General features: G+C 35.7%; 1 protein-coding gene across 1 annotated transcript in view; it reads left to right on the plus strand.

Moving 5' to 3' along the window:
* Nucleotides 1-20,202, plus strand: part of Cnot9 (CCR4-NOT transcription complex subunit 9) — a 44,725-nt gene that overhangs the window by 8,053 nt on the left and 16,470 nt on the right. Inside the window, exons 2-7 of the mRNA XM_047543064.1 lie at nt 2,331-2,510; nt 4,678-4,793; nt 6,332-6,441; nt 12,041-12,150; nt 17,756-17,854; nt 18,583-18,674. Of these exons, the coding sequence (XP_047399020.1) occupies nt 2,331-2,510; nt 4,678-4,793; nt 6,332-6,441; nt 12,041-12,150; nt 17,756-17,854; nt 18,583-18,674 (707 nt within the window). The remainder of the gene's footprint in view (nt 1-2,330; nt 2,511-4,677; nt 4,794-6,331; nt 6,442-12,040; nt 12,151-17,755; nt 17,855-18,582; nt 18,675-20,202) is intronic.

The raw sequence follows: 20,202 nt of genomic DNA on the forward strand, positions 1-20,202 counted from the left end.
CCTAAGCAATATAGGGAAACCCTGTCTCAAAAAAAAAAAAAAAAAAAAAAAAGAGTAGAAAGGGCTGGGATTGTCACTCAGTGGTTAAGCATCTTCAGGTTCAGTCACCAGTGCCATAAAATTCAGCCTGTGTTTCCACTGATATTTTAAGGTGATGCAAAACTCTAAATAAACACATACCCTTCTTCTGGTAGGAATGACAAATACTATAAATTTTGAGTTGAGAATCTTATCTGTAGCAGCGTGGAAAGGGCAAGTGCTTGAACAATACTGTTTTTGCTGTTGGAATTGGAGGAGTTACTCTTCTTTCAATCTTGTTGCCTTAGGAGCCTTTGATTCATTGAGGAACATCACCAGTGAGAATTACAAAACAGCTTTTAGCAGTTTACTGTAATAGAAGTTGTAAGAGACATGATAATTCACTCCATTTTGCCAACTTGTGATTCATTCTGTCAGGCAAGTGAAATAAGTATCAAGATAAAAGCTTATAATCAAGCTTCCACTTATAGAAGGCCATTATTCAGATTGGGTAGAGGAAATTTGAGTTCACCTCAAAGTCCATCTCATACTTGTCTAATCTTCAATGAAAGCAGTTCTTTTAGTTGTCTTTCCATCTATGCAGTGGGTAGGTCATCATTCCATCACACCAAGATGTAGTGGGAACTTGTAAGTACTGTGAGAAGCCGGTTCAAGAAATACAGTTCAAGAAAGCATTTGAATATGAATCTTCATACCTGGTGAATTGAAAAAGTTAACTCTTCTGAGTGTTAATTATCTCATCTGCGAGTATAGCTCACCCTTCTCTACCCACCCACCCTTTTGTGCTTCACGATTTGGGAGATATTACATGAGAAAATATTGGGCATAGGAGATAGAAATAACCAGGAGCTGGGCACAGTGGTGCACACCTGTAATCCCAGCAGCTCGGGAGGCTAAGGTAGGAGGATTGAGAGTTCAAAGCCAGCCTTAGCAAAAGTGAGTTGGTAAGCAATTCAATGAGACCCTGTCTCTAAATAACATATAAAATGGGACTGGGAATGTGACTTAGTGGTCAAGTGCTCCTGAGTTCAATCCACGTTACCAAAAAAAAAAAAGAAAGAAATCATCATGAGTTTGTTGGACGTTTATAAGCTTAGAAATAGCAGTTATAATGATTTTGCCAGTCTGCCATCTTATTTTCAAGATAAGAATAATTAATGAATTTAACCACAGTTAAAAGGTTATTTGGCAAATATGGAGAATTACAGAAATGCTCAAATTTAGAAGGAATGTTGCGATTCTTCAGCACAGCAGTGAAAGCATGTTTAAAATTGTGCATAGTTCTGACATAAGTTAGTAATGGATATTTTGAAAGGTATGGACTCATGCAGTATATTTATATAAGAATCATTTGGAGGGACTGGGAATGTGGCGCAGTGGAGTAGTGCTTGCCTAGCATGCACAATGCCCTGCCTGGGCTCAATCACTCGCATCACCAAAAAAAAAAATCAGGAGAAAGAGCTTTTCCATGTCATATGGGTTTTCTGGTCCATGGAAGAGGATGTCAGAATTAATGAGAAGGAATCAGTAATGAATGGAAAGTGTATAAAAATTTTCCCCCTTAGTAACTAATAGTTTTAAACAAATGTTTATGCAGAAGCTTTTATTGTTTTTTGTTTTTTATTTTTTGTTTTTTGGGTTTTTTTTTTTTTTACTTTGCTGGGGATTGAACCCAGGGCCCTGTGCTTGCAAGGCAAGCACTTTACCAACTGAGCTCTCCCCCCAGCCCCTCATTGTATTGTGAAACATAAGGCTCCTGTGTAGATCTCCAGCCTTGGAGATAACTATTGTTAACATGTGTCCTAGAAATGTGGTATATAAATAAAGAATATATATGTATCTATTAGTGGAAGCATGTTATAGGTTGTTCTTTCTTGTTTTTTGTGGGTTTTATTTTTTTTTTACTATTAGTACATATAGAACTGTCTTTATTAAACTTCATAGTATCCATTATAGACATGTACCAATAGTTATTTAACCAGTCCCTCATTGATAGATGTGTGTTAGTTTCTGCTTTTAAAAAGTACAACTATAAACATACTGGTGTGTCTTCAGTACAACCTAGTTAAGCTTCAGGATAAATTCCTAAACAGGAAATTATTAATGGGTATGAGCATTGATAACTGACAAATAGGTTGAACTGGTTTACATCAAGGGTATATATTAAGAAAAGCTCCCCTGATATTTATGAAAAATACATTCACTCTAAAGCACTATTGTATAGAGTAAGATTTGGTTTGATTGTAATTAACTCACATTTTCTTTCTTTCTTTTTTTTTTTTTCCCTGCAGCCTGTGCCAACTGCACTGGCTCAGGTAGATAGAGAAAAGATCTATCAGTGGATCAATGAGCTGTCCAGTCCTGAGACAAGGGAAAATGCTTTGCTAGAGCTAAGTAAGAAGCGAGAATCTGTTCCTGACCTTGCACCCATGCTGTGGCATTCATTTGGTACTATTGCAGCACTTTTACAGGTGGGTTTATATCTGCAAATGGCAATCTTTTTCCTTTTTTGCGGGGGCAGGGATTGAATCCAGGGCCTTGCACATGCTACACAAGTGCACTACCACTGAGCAGCACCTTCCAGCCCTTCCCCCCCACCCCCTCGGTACTGGAGATTGAACCCAGGGCCTTGAGCTATATCCAACTGAGTTATATCCCCAGCCCTTCCTTCCAGCCCTTTTTAAAAATTATTTTAAGCTGGGTGGGATGGGACACACCTATAATCCCAGCAGCTCAGAAGACTGAGGCCGGAGAATTGCAAGTTCAAAGCCAGCCTCAGCAATTTAGCAAGGCTCTAAGCAACTCAGTGAGACCCTGTCTCTAAGTAAAATATAAAAAAGGGCTGGGGGATGTAGTTCAGTGATTGAGCACCCCTGAGTTCAATCCCTGATACAAAGTATATATGTATTTTGAGACAGGATCCCTCTAAGTTGCCTAATTGGCCTTAAATATGTGATCCTCCTGCCTCAGCCTCCCAAGTAGCTAGAATTATAAAGTAACTGGGATTAATAAGCTTGCACCACCATTCATAGCTTAAAGGATGATGCTTTTTTTTTTTTTTTAAGTTGTAGATGGGCACAATACCTTTTATTTTATTTGTTTAATCTTTATGTGGTGCTAAGGATCAAACCCAGTGCCTCACACGTGCTAGGCAAGTGCTCGGCTTAACATTTGTAAGAACCTGTTTTAGAAAAGCCTAAGGAGATTGTTAAAATGCAGATCCTTGCATCTTGCCCAAAAGATTCAATTTGTGTAAGTTGGGTCCTAAAATCTGTATTTTAAACAAGCCTGATTCTAATGCGAGTGATCGTAAGAACTACACTGAGAAATACTGATTTAGGAGTACTACAAAATAAATCTTCATATTGGGGAAGAAAGTGGGTATTACAGTATAAAAACCAAAAGGTATAATTTAGGAACTAACTATGAAATTAAAAGGATTAAGACAAAGATATAACAGCTGTAGGATTAAAGATAGATACTCTTGTGCATTAAATAGTAAATAATTGAGGTTGGATTTAGACCAGAATGGTCATTTGGGGAGTAAATCAAAATTATACAATTCTAAGATACCAGAGTAATGGAAATGATCATCCTTTAAAGTAATTCCCCCAAATTCCTAAAAATTAGGTTAACTTTTCAAATCTATTAAATAAATTCAAATGTTATCCCTATTGCCTGTAGCTAAGAAAGTTTTGTTTATTTGTTTTGGTTTGTGATTGGTTGGTTTGTTTGCAGAACTAGGGATTAAACCCAAGGCTTCATGCATGTTGGACAAGTGCTCTACCACCAGCATCTGTCCTGAGCCCAAGAAACTGTATTATAGGAACTTTTTTTTTTTTAAGTGTTTTTCTAGGGGCTGGAGTTCTGGCTCAGTGGTGGAGCACTTGCCTGGCATGTGTGAGGCCCTGGGTTTGATCCTAAGCACTGCATATAAGTAAATAAATAAAAGATCCATTGACAACTAAAAAAAATTTTCTTTTTTATTAAAAAAGTGCTTTTCTAATTGTAGATGGGTGAGGTACTTTTATTTATTTTGTAAAGCGCTCTACCACTGAGCCACAACCCCAGCCCCTTTAGGAACATTTTGCATTATGGTTTTACAACTAAAATAAATGACTGTATTCAGCAAGTCATCACTTTTTAACTGAGTACATATGGTACATTCACTGCTGTTTATACCTATCCTCACTCATAGGCATGTCCATCTGTTCCTCTTCTGCAGTTACTACCTAACCAAAATCAGACTTCTTTGTGAGTCACTTTGGTTAACTTATTAATACTTTTGGCCAGCAGTTGCCTCATTATAACTTAAAGTAGGATGCTGACAAAAGGAGAAATTATAAAAATAAAAGGATCCCTTAGGGGAAAGACTCAGGAGCTGCAGGATCTAAGGAAAAAAGTGTAGGTGACTACAGTTGTTTCCATAGAAATCGTCCTAGAGACACATTTAGAAATGTCTTAGGTAATTAGTCAAATATATTTGTAATCAAAAGATAAGAGTACTGTTTATTTGTACTCCTTCTTTGATGCTTATAGTTAAAAAGGTTTTTTGTTTTTGTTTTTGCTTTAGTACCATGCGAATTAATTTTATAATTAGTTATTCCTGTTCATCTGGTGCTGATTTCCATTTTTTAGGAAATTGTAAATATTTATCCATCTATCAACCCACCCACCTTGACAGCACACCAGTCTAACAGAGTTTGCAATGCTCTGGCATTACTGCAATGTGTGGCATCACACCCAGAAACCAGGTAAATGCTTTGGGTGGGTTGGTATGGGGAGGTTTCTATGAAAACAGTTCTAAACCATTGCTGAGTGTTGAGAGGAGGGACGTGTAGTGTGTGTATCTTCAGGACTCTTTTTCTCATTCATAACAATGAACTTTAAAAATTCATTGTTCACATCACAGGAAAGGAAATATGTGTCAGGCTTACAGCTACTTCTCCATCCCAAATCTATCATACACAACTTTGAGGCACTGTACATGGTATATAATAGTAATTTGTAAATATTATTTAAGCATGTTTTCCCACTGAACCCATATTTGACTTCAGAGTCCTTCTTAACATAGGATTCTAGGCAGCCTCTTTAGTAAATGGAAGTTGACTTGAAAGTTGAAATTTTTTTTGCCATTTTTCCATATCTGGAAAATTAAGAAAAGGGAAATATCCTGTTCAGAAATCTGTTTTATGGCTCTTATATCCCCTGAAACATTTATTAAAGCCCTTTTTCTCTTTGTTGAATTTCCTTATGAAATCTCAGTGTTTTATTGGCCCTGACCTTTCAGAGATTTAGAAAAGTTAGGTACAAAATTATTTTTAAGCACTTAACAAAAATGCAAGAATAACTTGTTAAAAATTATGGGTGTTGGCTCTGCTACAAAGTATAACTATAAATGACATAAAGTAATAGACTGGTTTTAAGAATGAATCCTAACCAGACAGGGTGGTACATGCCTGTAATCCCAGCAGCTTAGGAGGCTGAGGCAGAAAAATTGCAAGTTCAAAGCCAGCCTCAGTAAAAGCAAGGTGCTAAGCAACTCAGTGAGATCCTGTCTCCAAATAAAATACAAAAAAGGGCTGTTGGCTGAATGCCCCTGAGTTCAGTCCTCAGTACCTAGGGGAAAAAAAAAAGAATGAATACTAACTATGTTTGAAAGGTCCTAACAAAAAAGAAAAATGTGCATTTAAACATAGTAGATAACCCTTATGATAGCTGCTTTGTCTTATCATCTTGGTTTATAAGTTTTATCTCTTTAGTCATAAATTAGGTGAGGGTAACTTAGGAGAATCTCCTGGGCTTAATAGCATTTTGTGATCTGTTTTTTAAAATCCATAGTTGGATAATTTAAGTTAAATAGTTTTTAAGGTATGTCATGCTAATTACAGAGAAATGTGTCCCTTATCCACCTGGCCTGGACTGGTGTTGTTCACTGTTGGCACCATTGATGTTTTGAACCGGATAAGTCTTTATGGTGGGAAAAGAAAAGCACGAGGGGACTGTCCTATGCATTATAGGATGTTTAGTTGCCTCTCTGGCCTCTGTCATTGGATGCTAGTACCCTTCAACATCCCTCACTTCTGGCAACCAAAAATGAATCCAGACATTGTTAAATGTCCCTTAGGAGCCATAGCACCTTATTTGAGAACCATTGGTTGAACCTAATGACCTATAAATTTCCTTTCTAAGGTTTGTTATAGGCCTTACAGAATTAACTGCTTGGATTTGAATGTTCAGGATACTTCGATAATCAGTTCCAGGCTCTGAATGTGATTATTTTTTCTTCCAGGTCAGCTTTTCTTGCAGCACACATCCCACTTTTTTTGTACCCCTTTTTGCACACTGTCAGCAAAACGCGTCCCTTTGAGTATCTTCGGCTTACTAGTCTTGGAGTTATTGGTAAGTTGTTAGGGTTGTTTTGCAAGCTTGAAATCCTCATTCATAATAGTGGTCTAAGTTGAATGTTTGTCTTGCTTCTTATGGCTTATTCATTTTGTCTTTGAGGTTATCTCATTCACTAATGAGTGAGTTATCAGAAACATTATAATGATTGTTGAGCACCATTATAAATGTTGTAAGACTTTGAGGACCAATATTTAGGATTCAGTTCAGTATGTATATAGAAACATTTGCTGGCAAGGGACAGTGAAGAGTAAGAATTTGATTCAATGGAATATTATTACAGGAATAAAAATTTGATTTTGAACTTAACTTCTTTTAAGATTTTTTTTCCACTTCTAAGCTCTTCTCCCATAACTTGAGGGGTTTACTTTCTGCTACTTTACCTAGTTAATTTTGTTCATACTCTACTTAGTATTTTTATCTACATTTACTACGGGGGATATAATGTGAAATACTTATTGCTCAAGAAAATAACATATTGGCTATTTCAGACCTCCTAGGTAGTAAGGAATTATTTTTGGAATATATATTATATTATGGGATTAATACATTCAAGAAGATGCCAAATCACCCTTCCTTTCTCAGAGTCTTTCTCTGTGCTTGGGTATTGACCAAAAACATAAAAATATTAAGTACACAACTTGGTTGTGTTATTATTTTAATACTCAACATATGTTTGTGTCTCTATGGTTATGAATCATAAATCAGGAAATTATTTTAAAATTTGGTATTTCTAAGAGTACATTTTATTATTCTAAGGAGTGATCATTACCTTATATGCTCCAAATAAATGTTTTTGATTTTTGCATCTCTTTAGAAATATTTTCCCAATAACATTCTTTTCTGCTTTTAAGCTATCAGAATTTTCCATGTAGGGCATCAATATAATTCCAACCAAAAGAAAATACTTAGATCATTAATTCTTTCTTAATTTATCCTACTTCTGCTGGTTTTGTTGACCACTACAGTGGGATGGTGCATTTATGAGATTTAGGTTTAAGGTTAAGAATGAGACAATAAAATAGATGTAGAGCACACATCTATAATCCCAGTAACTCTAGAGCCTGAGGCAGGGTGATCCCAAGTTTGAGGCTAACCTCAACAACTTAGCAAGACCCTGTGTCAAAATAAAAAAATAAAGTGCTTGGGATATTAACTCACTGGCAAAGCACTCCTGGGTTCCATACAAAGAAAGCAAGGAAAGAAGGAAAGAGAATGAGGGAGACGAAGAAAAAATGGCTTGCAGTTCAAGAATTATCATGCAAGTTTATATATAAACAAAATGACGCATAAGAGAACTTAACTGGGCACGGTGGCACATGCCTGTAATCCCAGCAACTTGGGAGGCTCAGGCAGGAGGATGGCAAGTTTGAGGCTAGTCTCAGCACCTTAAAACCCAAATTACAGGTGGGGGAGGAAAAAAATAACGGAATGAATCAAACATCATTAGTCTATGTAAATGTATGAATATGCAAATGGTATGCTGTTACTCCATGTACAAACAGAAACAACATGGATCCCATTTGTTTACAATAAAAGTAAATTTTAAAAAAACTCTTACAACAGAAGACATATTAGAGTATCAATCCACTGCTGATGACTTTGAAATATTTAAAAAAAATTTTTTTGCTAATTCTTGAAGAAACAAAGGGTTAAATACTAAAAAAAAAAAAAAAAAAAAAAAAAAAAACAAAAAAAAAACCCCCAAATTACAAAAAAGGCAGGAGGCAGAGACAGACTGGGGATATAGCTCAGTGGTAGAGTTTCCCCAGGTTTAATTCCCAGATGCGGGGCAGTGGAGTACCAGAAAAATTACTAGAAACTATTTGAATCTGAATAAAAATGAAAACAAAATACCAGAATTTATGGGATGTAGCTAAATCAAGGCTTAGTGATCCTACATTATGTACAATCAGAAAAATGAGAAATTATGCTATTAAAAAAACTACAAGAAGAAGTAAATTAAATCAAACAAAAGGGAGGTAATAATAATGACAGTTAAAGAAGAATGAAAACAGAAAAACAAGAGGTAAAAATCCATGAAACCAGGTAAAAAGCAGTGGAACCAGGCTGGGAATGTAGCTCAATGATAGTGCACTTCTCTAGCATGCACGAGGCTCTGGGTTTGATTCCCCAGAACCACAGAAAAGAAAAGAAATGAGTGAAACCAGAAGTTGATTCTTTGGGGGAAAAATCAATAAAGATTACAAGTATGAACCAAAGAGGATAAAGGATAATAAGATAGTATTAACAACTCTGCTAAAAAATTAACAACTTAGATGAAATGGGAAAATTCTTTGAGAGACATTGTTTATCAAATTGCACTCAAGAAATCATCAATGTTTATATCCATTCACAATAGCTAAGGTATGGAACCAATCTAGGTGCCCTTCACCAGATGAATGGATAAAGAAAATTTGGGTTATATACACAATGGACTATTACTCAGCTATAAAGCAGAATGAAATTATGGCATTTGTGGTTAAATGGATGGAACTGGATACTATCATGCTAAATGAAATAAGCCAATCCCAAAAAACTAAAGGTGAAATGTTCTCTCTGTTATGCAGATGCCAACACACAATAAGCAGGGGAGGGAAGAATAGAATTTAATTGGATTAGACAAAGGGGAATGAAGGGGAGGGAGGGAGGATGGGAATAGAAAAGATAGTAGAATGAATTGAACATAACTTTCCTATGTTTATATATGAGTACACGACCATTGTAACTCCATGTGGTGTATGACCACAAGAATGGGAAGTTACACCATTTGACCCAACTATCCCACTCCTTGGCCTATACCCAAAGGACTTAAAATCAGCATATTACAGAGGTACAGCCACATCAATGTTCATAGCTGCTCAGTTCACAGTAGCCAGATTGTGGAACCAACCTAGATGTCCTTCAATTGATGAATGGATAAAGAAAGTGTGGTGTATATATACAATGGAATATTACTCAGCCATAAAGAATGATAAAATTATGGCATTTGTAGGCAAATGGATGAAATTGGAGAATATCATGCTAAGTGAGATAAGCCAATCTCAAAAAACCAAAGGAAGAATGGTATTGCTAATAAGTGGATGATGACACATAATGGGGGGTGGGAGGGGTTAGTGTTAGGGTTAGAGTTAGGGTTAGGGAGGGTGGCAAGAATGGAGGAAGGAAGGACTGTAAGGAGGGGTGGGGAGGAAGGGAAAAAATAACAGAATGAATCAAACAACATTACCCTCTGTAAATTTATGATTACACAAATGGTATGCCTTTACGCCATGTACAAACAGAGAAACAACATGTATCCCATTTGTTTACAATAAAAAAAAAAGAATGGGAAGTTATATTCCATGTATGTATAATATGTCAAAATACACTCTACTGTCATATCTAAAAAAAGAAAGGATAATCTGAATAGTCTCATATCTATTAAATTGCTTTTGTAGTTAAAAACCTTTCAACTTAAAATACTATAGGCCCAGATGGTTTTACTGGTGACTTCTACCAAAAATTTAAAGAAGAAATAAACCAGTTCTGCATATCTCCACAACATAGAAAGAAGGGGATACCTTTCAGCTTTTTGTAAGGCCTGTATTACCCTGACTATAAAACCAGAGACTTTAAAAGAAAAGCAAATCACAGGCTAGTATCCCTCATGAACACTGATGTAGAAATCTTCAATTAAATACTAACAAATCTAGCAATAAATAAATAAAATCATCATGAATATAAATTTGGTTCAACTTTCCAAATATCAACCAGTATGATTGACCTGTCATCAGAAGAGAGAATGAAAAGTCTTATGATCATTTCTGTCCAGATTAATTTTCTATCTTTAAGTTTTCATATGTTGAAACCTTATCCCCTAATGTAATGGTATTTGGAGATGGGCCTTTTGGGAGCCAATTAAGTTTAGATGAGGACAGGACTCTTATGATGAGATTAGTATTCTTATAGAGAGAGACATAACAGATCTTGCTCTCTGTCCTTGCCAGATGAGGATGCAGCAAGAAGGCATACATCTTCAAGCCAGGAAGAGAGACTTTACCAAAACCATTCCTTGCTGGTACTATGATATCAGACTACCAGCTTCCAGAACTATAAGAAAATAAATTTCAGGGTTTTTTAGTTATTTAAGTCACCAGTCTATGGCAGCCTGACCTAATGTATTGATGGCAAAATTCATATAGAAAGAGGGCTGGAGGGTTCTGTGATAGAGTAATTGCCTTGCAAGCATGAGGCTGTGGGGGTTCAATCCCCAGATGACTTAAAAATAGAATAAAATTTATTCAGAAATACAGAGGAACTAGAAAATCCAAACATTTTTAAAAGAAGAGCAAAGTTGGAAGATGTATACTACCTGATTTCCAGACCTACTGGAAAACTATTATAGGCAAAACATTGTAGTATTGGAGAAAAAGTAAGTCTAGTAGATCATTGCAGCATAATAGAGTCCAGAAATAGATCCACACATACATGGTCAATTAACATTTGATAAAAGTGGAAAGACAATTTAGTGAATAAAAGATTGTCCTTTCAACAGATGGCACTGTAACAAATAATTGAATATCAGTATGCAAAACAGTGAATCACAATCCATACCTTATATTTTCTATTAAAACTAATTCAATATGGATCATAGACCTACACTTAAAATCTAAATGAAATGTTAATTTGATAGCTGCATTAGGTCATATTAGTAAATTATTCATGCTGGTTGATGTGGAGTTTAGAGATGTAGTACTTATAAATGGCCAGTTCTGGCATTCTCTACTTTCAAGATGATTGATTTTAGTTGTTTACAGGTTCAGGTAACCAAGGGCTTTAATATAAAAGCTAATGATGTGTTGAGCAGCTCAAGGCATAGTCATTTGTTCAAGAGGGCTCTGCTTCCCTATATATAGACCGAAGAAGATGTCATTGATTTTTGTCCATTACCTGATCAGCTTTATCATTCATTTGTATCAGTGTCTAGAAACTCACAGAATAATAGAATTGGGATGAATTTTAGGAGTTATCTGTTCTAGTCTCATTTTATTGATAAAGAAATAGATCTACAAAGGGAAAGTAACTATCAAGTCAGTAAACTAAGTGGGGAAACAAGATTATAATTGAGGTGTTTTTCTTGTTTGTAATTTTTTTTTTCTTAGTTTTACCCTGCAATGTTTGTGCTCTTTGAGAAAACAAGCAATTGAATAACCTGGGAGTAATGTTTAAAACTGACACCATTTCCTTGCTACCTGAAAATATACTTTCATACTAATGTAGAATTCTCCCTAACCTAAACTAAGTGGAGGACAGATTGGTGATACTATTGTACGATTGTCTAACAAGAATGATAGACATGTTATTTAAAAGGTAGCTAAACCACTGTTAACTATAGGATGAACCAAACTTGGTATTTGATCTTTTGATGCTGACTAATAAAATCAACCTGTGCTTTTCTTCCTTTTTATTTTAACGTAGGTATGAATCTGATTCCTTGACATAGTGTGTGTTCTATGTTCTTTAAATTTCACAACTAACTTGGCGAGCAGTACAAAATTAATTTAACCAGAAATCCTGACTCAAAAATAATTTTGTTTGTTCACATTTTCTTCAGGGGCCTTGGTGAAAACAGATGAGCAAGAAGTAATCAACTTTTTATTGACAACAGAAATTATCCCTTTGTGCTTGCGCATTATGGAATCTGGAAGTGAACTTTCTAAAACAGTATGTGTTTTTACTGTTATGCGTTGTTTTGGTTCTTGAACTGCTGCTTTTATGGTCTGAGGATCACTTTCTGCCTCTTTTATCTCATTTTTCCCTCTGAGAATTTTATTGTCCTACTTTTATTATGATATTAATGTTGCAGTAACATCTTGGGCCATCCTAATGTTTGCCTTTTGTAGGTGAACTTGCCTTTTTTGTGTGGATATGTATAAACTTCTGTATTATTTTTGAAATTCATATCAGATTTTTATCCTGCTTATCCCTGCTTTCGTTTTTGTTATTATTTTTTTTTATTCTAGTCTCTTCTTGCAGCGACATTAGTTATGTTACATTGTTGTATCTTTCAGATCTTATTTTATATTTTCTTATTTCATTTGATTTTTCTCAGGGCTGCTTTTCCATTTTGCTGACTGTATTTTGCAGTATCCAACTTCTGCTCTAACATGCTAATCACATTGAATTTTTTTGAATGAATATCACTGTATCAGATGTAAAGTATAGATAATTATTACTTATTACCTCTTTTTGAGGTATGTCTGCATAGCTTCCATGTGGAGATTTCTATCAAGGATTGCTGTTTTAAGTGATAGATAAGAAAGAGAGGTTATATGAGCTTTAAGTCAAGTATTTTACCTCCAAATACTTTTGATCCACTGTGTTAACGAGAACAACATCCTAAGTATTGATGTTTTTCTATGTTAATTAGAATTTAAAAGAAAATAGCATATTCTGCATGCCACCCTCACAGCACAAATTCAGAAATCTCTCTTCCGTTCCATTTATTTCTGCTGTACCCTTTGGAATAAGGGATTTGGGAAAGTTACTTATGTGTTAAGTCTCATTTTCTTGAGTAATTTGGAAATCATCATTTAAGATAAATACTTCCTTTCAGATAGAATTGAAGTGTTTTAGTTTTTTCTTGCTCCTACTGTGAGTTTGTAACAAGAGACAAGACCTCATGTGTTCTTTTCCCAATTTATTATCGCCTAAATCGTATTTTATATCTCATATCAAATTATATATTTATATTCCTATAATATAGTCAACAGCCAGGTAAGGAAACAAGCCAGATATGATGGTATGTACCCTAATCCCAGCTACTTGGGAGGCTATGGCAGAGGAATCCCAAGTTTGAGCCCAGCCTAGACAATTTCACAAGACCCTGTCTCAAAATTTTAAAAAATAATTAAAAGGATTGGGGATGCAACTCCCTGGTTGAGCACCCTGGCTTCAATCCCCAGTACTGCCCCCAAAAAAGAAGGGAAACAATGTATCTCAGAAGAGTTAAGACAAATTCATGGTATATGTCATGAATGCTTTTCATGTTGGTGATATCAAAAACATTGTGAAAATTTGATTGGGGAGGTGATTCTGGGGATTTTTTGTTGTTGCTTTTAGTTTCAGTATTTTTATTTTATGAGGAAAATTTATTTTAAATCTCACGTCCGGAAAATGTAGAGAGAATTCTGAATAATTGGGGTACGTAAAACTTAAAATTGGCCAAGGATAAGCATTAGAATATAGAGAAAACCACTAAAAGTATTACGTGGTAACTAACCCCCGTTAGTCAAGCTCTGAATATTTATGGCCTATCTATTCAGAATCCTAAAAGGGTTCTCTGCCACCTATAGAATGTGGATTCTTATCCTGGGTTCCCTGGGTAAGCTTGGTAATCTTCATGCAAATTTTGTTCACATGCCATTTTTCTGAGTCTTGAGTTTTTTGCTCTCTTCAGATTCATAAAGGAATATATGACTTCTCTCCCCACAAACACAGAGTTTAAGAACCTCCCGAATTTATCAGGCTAATAGGCATATGGCATTAATGCTGATCCTCTATCCACACACAGGCTTTTCCATTTTTGTCAATCTTGGTGGTTTGTTTTTTGTTTGTTTATTTGTCTGTCTTTGGTTTTGGGATTGAACCCAGGGACACTTAATCGCTGAACCACATGGCTGTCAATAATTTCTCCTTGTCTTGATTATTATTAAGAGCCCAAGGGCTCGGACTGGGTCTCAGCAGTAGAGTGCTTGCCTCACACGTGCAAGGCACTGGGTTCAATCCTCAGCACCACATAAAAGTAAATAAATAAATAATGATACTGTGTCTGTCTACAACTAAAAAATATTTTAAAAAGAGAGAAAGAGAGAGAGCCCAAGCACAGACTCACATTGCATGAGTTGTTTGTCTTTCAGAATTATTCTAATTGTCTAAGTGTCCCTCAACGTAATCAATACACTATTCACAAATTACCAAGAAAATAAGACTTAGGGCATAAGTACCTTGTTACAGTCATTGTTTTCTCATCACTTCTAACATTTGTTACCTTGACTTCTCTGCTTCCATTGAAGTTGAATGTCTCTTCTAACAGTAGCACTTTATACCCTCTCACTGCTTTTCCCTCATCAAATGCGATGGCTTATGGTTTTTATAAGCCTCAAGCAAGCTCAATTTGATAAAAAGTGATAAAAAGCATTGAAGTAGCCAGATGTGGTGGGACACACCTGAAATACCAATAGCTCCAGAGGCTGAGACAGGGGGAGCTTGAGTTCAAAGCCAACTTCAGCAATTTAGCAAGGCCCAGAGCAACTCAGTGAGACCCTGTCTTTAAATAAAATACAAAAAAGGTCTGGGGATGTGGTTCAGTGGCTAAGTGCCCCTAAGTTCAATCCCCGTACCTTAAAAAAAAAAAAAAAAAAAAAAAGCATTGAAGTAATTTTTGCTCTTAAACCCTCTGTGAGATTTTAAATTCATAAAGAAAAGAACTTATTGGCATATTCAGAGAGTCGGAAATCTTAAAATTTTGTGTATGCTTCCTTTCAGAACTCCTGCTTCTAGAAATAGTAAGGACATAACTGAATGTTTAAATATATAGTTGTAATAATGTATGTTGCTGCATTCTACATAATTAGGAAATATTGGAAATTATATAAATGAATAGTATAAGTGATTAAATAATGGCTATGTGATGGAATACTGTGTAGCTATTAAAACTATTATAAGCTGGGCATGATGGCACACACCTTTAGCCCTAGTAGCTATTCAGGAGGCTAAGGCAGGAGGATCACTTGAGCCCAGAATTTCAAGATCAGCCTGAGAAGTATAGTGAAATCCTGTCTTCAAGTAATAACAACACAGACATATAAGGACATGAAAGGATATTTAAGATAAATTAAGTGAATGTATAGCAGTGCATTTGGGCACAGTGGCACATACCTGTAATCCCAGCTTCTTAGGAGAATGAGGCAGGATTGCAAATTTGAGGCCAGTCTCACAACTTAGCATGATTCTGTCTCAAAATACAAAATGAAGGCAGGCATGGTGGCGCAAACATATAATTCCAGCAGCTCAGGAGGCTGAGGCAGAAGGATCACAAGTTCAAAGCTAGCCTCAGCAATTTAGCAAGGCGCTAAGCAACTCAGACCCTGTCTCTAGATAAAATACAAAAAGGACTGGGATGTGACTCAGTGGTTACACACCCCTGAGTTCAGTTCCTGGTTCCAAAATTGTGTGTGTGTGTGTGTGTGTGTACACATATACACATGCGTACACACACACATATGATATATACATGATAAATTTATGGTATACATAAGATACTATGTATATATACACATGGATGTATGTATACATACACATTATGATTAGATTTTTATGTTGGGGAAATAAAAAGACATTTGGATTAATTTATACCCCAGAGGTTATTATTGTGGCTATCTTAGAATAGTGGGATTGCAAAATTAGCCATTTTTCTTATCTGGATTTTCCTAATTTTTAAAAATTTTTTTGTTTTTAGTTGTAGATGGACACATTACCTTTATTTTTATTTATTTATGTGGTGCTGAGAATTGAACCCAGTGTTTCACGCAGGGAAGGCAAGCGCTCTACCTCTGAGCTACAACCCCAGCCCCTGAATTTTCCTAATTTTCTACAGTAACCATTCAATTGTTCCCTGTTCTAAGAACCCCCATCTAAATGATCCCTTCCCCATTTCCATTTGTCCACAACTAGAATTAATCCATTCTATCTCTAGGTTTTCATTGGCCTTTAGGTCTCAACTAGAAAGAATACTTCTCATATTTTGCCTTTTGTAGTTACTAGTCAATTTCTGGCTTATATCAGACCTTATTACTTTACAGCACTTTTTTTTGTTTAGTTTTGAAACTGGATCTCACTAGGTTGTCCAGGATGGCCTCAAACTTATGAATCTTTCTACCTCAGCCTTCCCAGTAACTGGGATTACAGTTGTGCACCACCATGCCCAGATTCATGTTCACTTTTTCATAGGATGCACCTGGTAAATCAGTTTCTCAATCAGGGCTGCTGTGTGACATCATCACCTATGAAGTGTTTTTAAAATGTAAAGGACCAGGGATGTGGTTCAGTGATAGAAGACTTGCCTAACATGAAAATTTACAAATTTATTTTCATAGTTCTAGAAGCTACAAATCACTAACACCAAGCGAAAGTCAAGGTTTGGGAAGGGCCAGGCTCCCTCTGGAGGCTATAGAGGAGAATTCCTTTCCTTGTCTTTTCTAACTTCTAGAATTGCATTCCTTAAAATCTTGATCCATGGCTTCTTTTTCTGTCTACAGAGCCATCAGTGAGACATGTTCAAATGTCTCTTGTCATATTGCCTTCTTTGTAGTTAAATTTTTCTCTATTTCCCTCTTACAGGGATATTTGTGATTATAGTTAGGGCAGGAGATTATTCTCCCAATCTCAATATCCTTAATCACATCAGCTAAGTCCCTTTTTCCAAAACCCTCTTGGGGTTTAATGATTAGGACCTGACTATCTTTGGGATCCATTATTCAGAATACCACAGTGTTATACCCCAGTAAAATAGTAAAATAATTCCCCCAGTTAGTTCTGAGGAGTAGCCAAGGGAAAGAATCATTTTAATAATTTTGTTTTGAGTTAAACTAATATTTTTAAATCCTGTCTACATAAGAGTTAATGACTTGCAAGTTAAGGGAAAAATTGAATCTATATATAAACTTTACTGCTAGGATTTATTACTATTAATTTTCAAAGTGAGGCTTTAAAATCTTGTTTTTAAAGGTAAAAGAACAAGAAAGGGTTTATTTACCTCACTTGGAAGAAATGAAGCATAACTGAATCTCTAAAATGACTTTGGCCCATGGAAGAGAGAAGAGACTGTGATATTCGAACAAGGCTTGGATCTTGGCTCTATTAGTAGTTTGTCACTTGGAACCTTAATCTGGCACTTTGATTAGCAGTTTATGCATGACATGTAGTAGATGTTCTATAACCAAGAAAGTCTGGGTTTTTAAAAATCTAATAATTACCTAGAACTTGCCCTTTTATGTAGAGTGAGAATAACAGAATCTGCCTTATAAATTTATTAGGAAGATAAGTAAGGCATATAAAGCCTTTAGAAAAAAATCCTGACATACAGTAATGTTCAATATATAAGATCTATTATTTTTTAACTTTTTGTACTACACATATGAGGTAGAATAAGTTGTACTTGATACACAGGGGCCTCTGCTTGTTCAATTTACTGATTGATGGGAAAAAGAATGGACATTTGGGCAGTAAGTCTGAGCAACTTTTTTAGACTCCTTTTGTTTTACTCCAGGTTGCCACATTCATCCTCCAGAAGATCCTCTTAGATGACACTGGTTTGGCTTATATATGTCAGACATATGAACGTTTCTCCCATGTTGCCATGATCTTGGTGAGTTCTTTCATCTAATCTGTTTGCAACTACTACTCCCCCCCACCCCCATTCTAGAGATTAATTCCAGGAGTGATCTGTCACTTAGCTTTATCCCCAACCCTTTTTATTCATTATTTTGAGGTAAGGTCTCACCGAGTTGCTGAGGCTGACCTCAAACTTAGAACTCTCATATCTTAGCCTTCTGAGTAGGTGGGATTACAGGTATGGGCCACAATGTCTCTCACCCTTTGCAACTCTTTTTTTTTTTTTTTTTTTTTTTTTTTTTGGTACCAGGGATTGAACTCAGGGGCACTTGACCACTGAGCCATATTTTGTATTTTATTTAGAGACGGGGTCTCACTGAGTTGTTTAATGCCTTGCTTTTGCTGAGACTGGGTTTAAACTTGCAATCCTTCTGCCTCAGCCTCCCACTGTGCCCAGCTCTTTGCAACTACCTTTTTTTTTTTTTTTTTTTTTTGGCCATGCTGGGGATCAAACCCAGGGCCTTGTGCTTGCAAGGCAAGCACTCTACCAACTGAGCTGTCTCCCCAGCCCTTTGCAACTACTTTTGATCCCATAGCTTAGTCCCTTTTCAGTTGGCCGTGAGCAGGGTTAATCTTCTAATTAGAAATAGCAATTATGGAACCTCTATAATGATTTTTAGACAATCTAATCTCTGATGTCAATTACAGTTATTTTGTTTTGTGTGTTTTTTCCTACCTTTCCCCCTATTTTGGGCAAAACAGGGTAAAATGGTCCTGCAGCTATCCAAAGAGCCTTCTGCCCGTCTTTTGAAGCATGTAGTAAGATGTTACCTTCGACTCTCAGATAATCCCAGGTAAACATTTACAGGATTTATAATATTTAAGAGAAATATTCTGCCGAATGAATTCTACATCTCATGGCATAGGTCCTGAATCTTTAGGACAAGGAAGGAATATAACTATATTTAGTTGGTCTTAAAAATTTAAATTCCTTTTAGAATCTAAAGTGCTAAATTTGGACATCTATCATAGGTGTATCTTCCCAATGTAATTAACTATCCTACTCTGAAATTCCAGAGTCTAGGTAATTCCAAGGGAAGCCCTATCTGATGCATTACTCCTATAGTTTGAGCTTTCTCTTGCTATTCCAGGTGTCAGAAAGAGATGTATACTCTCAAAGATCATCTTAGAAAGGACCATAGCCCAGAGGGCTCTTAAATTATATTTCCAATTCTCTGATTCCTGTAAAGTCCTTTGAGCTAATTATTTCATCTCCTTATGTTCATAATCTGTCAGAAGTCATACATTGTAGATATAATGCATTTTAGAAACGTTTGACCTTTTGTTTCTTAAATCCATTATTTATGTTGAAAGCTACTTGCTCAGATTCTGCCAAGCCACATAATGGAGTGGTTTCTGTATTCCTAAAAATAGGGATAACTTGATTTAATGTGAACTCAATCTCCTGACACTTAGGTTATTCAAGCTGCCTCACCAGTGCTAGGCAAGCACTCTACCACTGAGCCACAACCCCAGCCTTACCTATTTCTTTGACCATTTTGTCCTTTTCTTCAGTGGCTCGTTTTTACTACAGTTTGACAGTGTGTTTTTATTTAAAGTTCTATTTGAGTATAATAACTTTAACTTTGTTTAAATTAACCCTATAAATAGTTAACATTACCTTTTTTAGGTTTTTGAATCTGACTTTCTCCTGTTCATTTCAAAGAAAATGAAATGTTTAAAAGTTTATCTGAGGACTGGGGATATAGCTCAGTTCGTAGAGTGCTTTCCTGTCAAGCACAAGCCCTGGGTTCAATCCCCAGCACCACCCAAAAAAAAAAAAGTTCATCTGATAATTCTGCTATAATAGTTTTGTTTTTGTCACTCATCTGAGATTTTAAAATATGAAATTGAAGCAATTTCCATAAAAATATAAGTTGATAAAATTAGTATAGAGTTAGAATTCATTAATGTGTCATATATAAGTGAGGTAATCTGCTATTTAATATACTGATTTTTTTTGTTTTTTTTTTTTTTTGTTTGTTTGTTTTGTTTTTTTTGGTGCTGGGGATCGAACCCAGGACCTTGTGCTTGCAAGGCAAGCACTCTACCAACTGAGCTATCTCCCCAGCCCTATTATACTGATTTTTGAAATATTTTATTTACTATAACTCACCTATTTCTAACATGAGTATTTTTCAGTATTTACTGTAAAAATATCAGAAAGCAGTTTGAGTTGAAGTAAAACTATTACACTATTATTATTTTATTATTCCATTTTGATTTTGCATGAAATTCTACATTGGGGCAACATTCTGAAAATGTTAACAAACTACAGATTTTTATGTCTCTGAGCCTATAAACTTTAGAGAATTTAAATGG

This window comes from Sciurus carolinensis, chromosome 3 (genome assembly GCF_902686445.1).
Source record: "Sciurus carolinensis chromosome 3, mSciCar1.2, whole genome shotgun sequence".
Taxonomy (NCBI): Eukaryota; Metazoa; Chordata; class Mammalia; order Rodentia; family Sciuridae; genus Sciurus; species Sciurus carolinensis.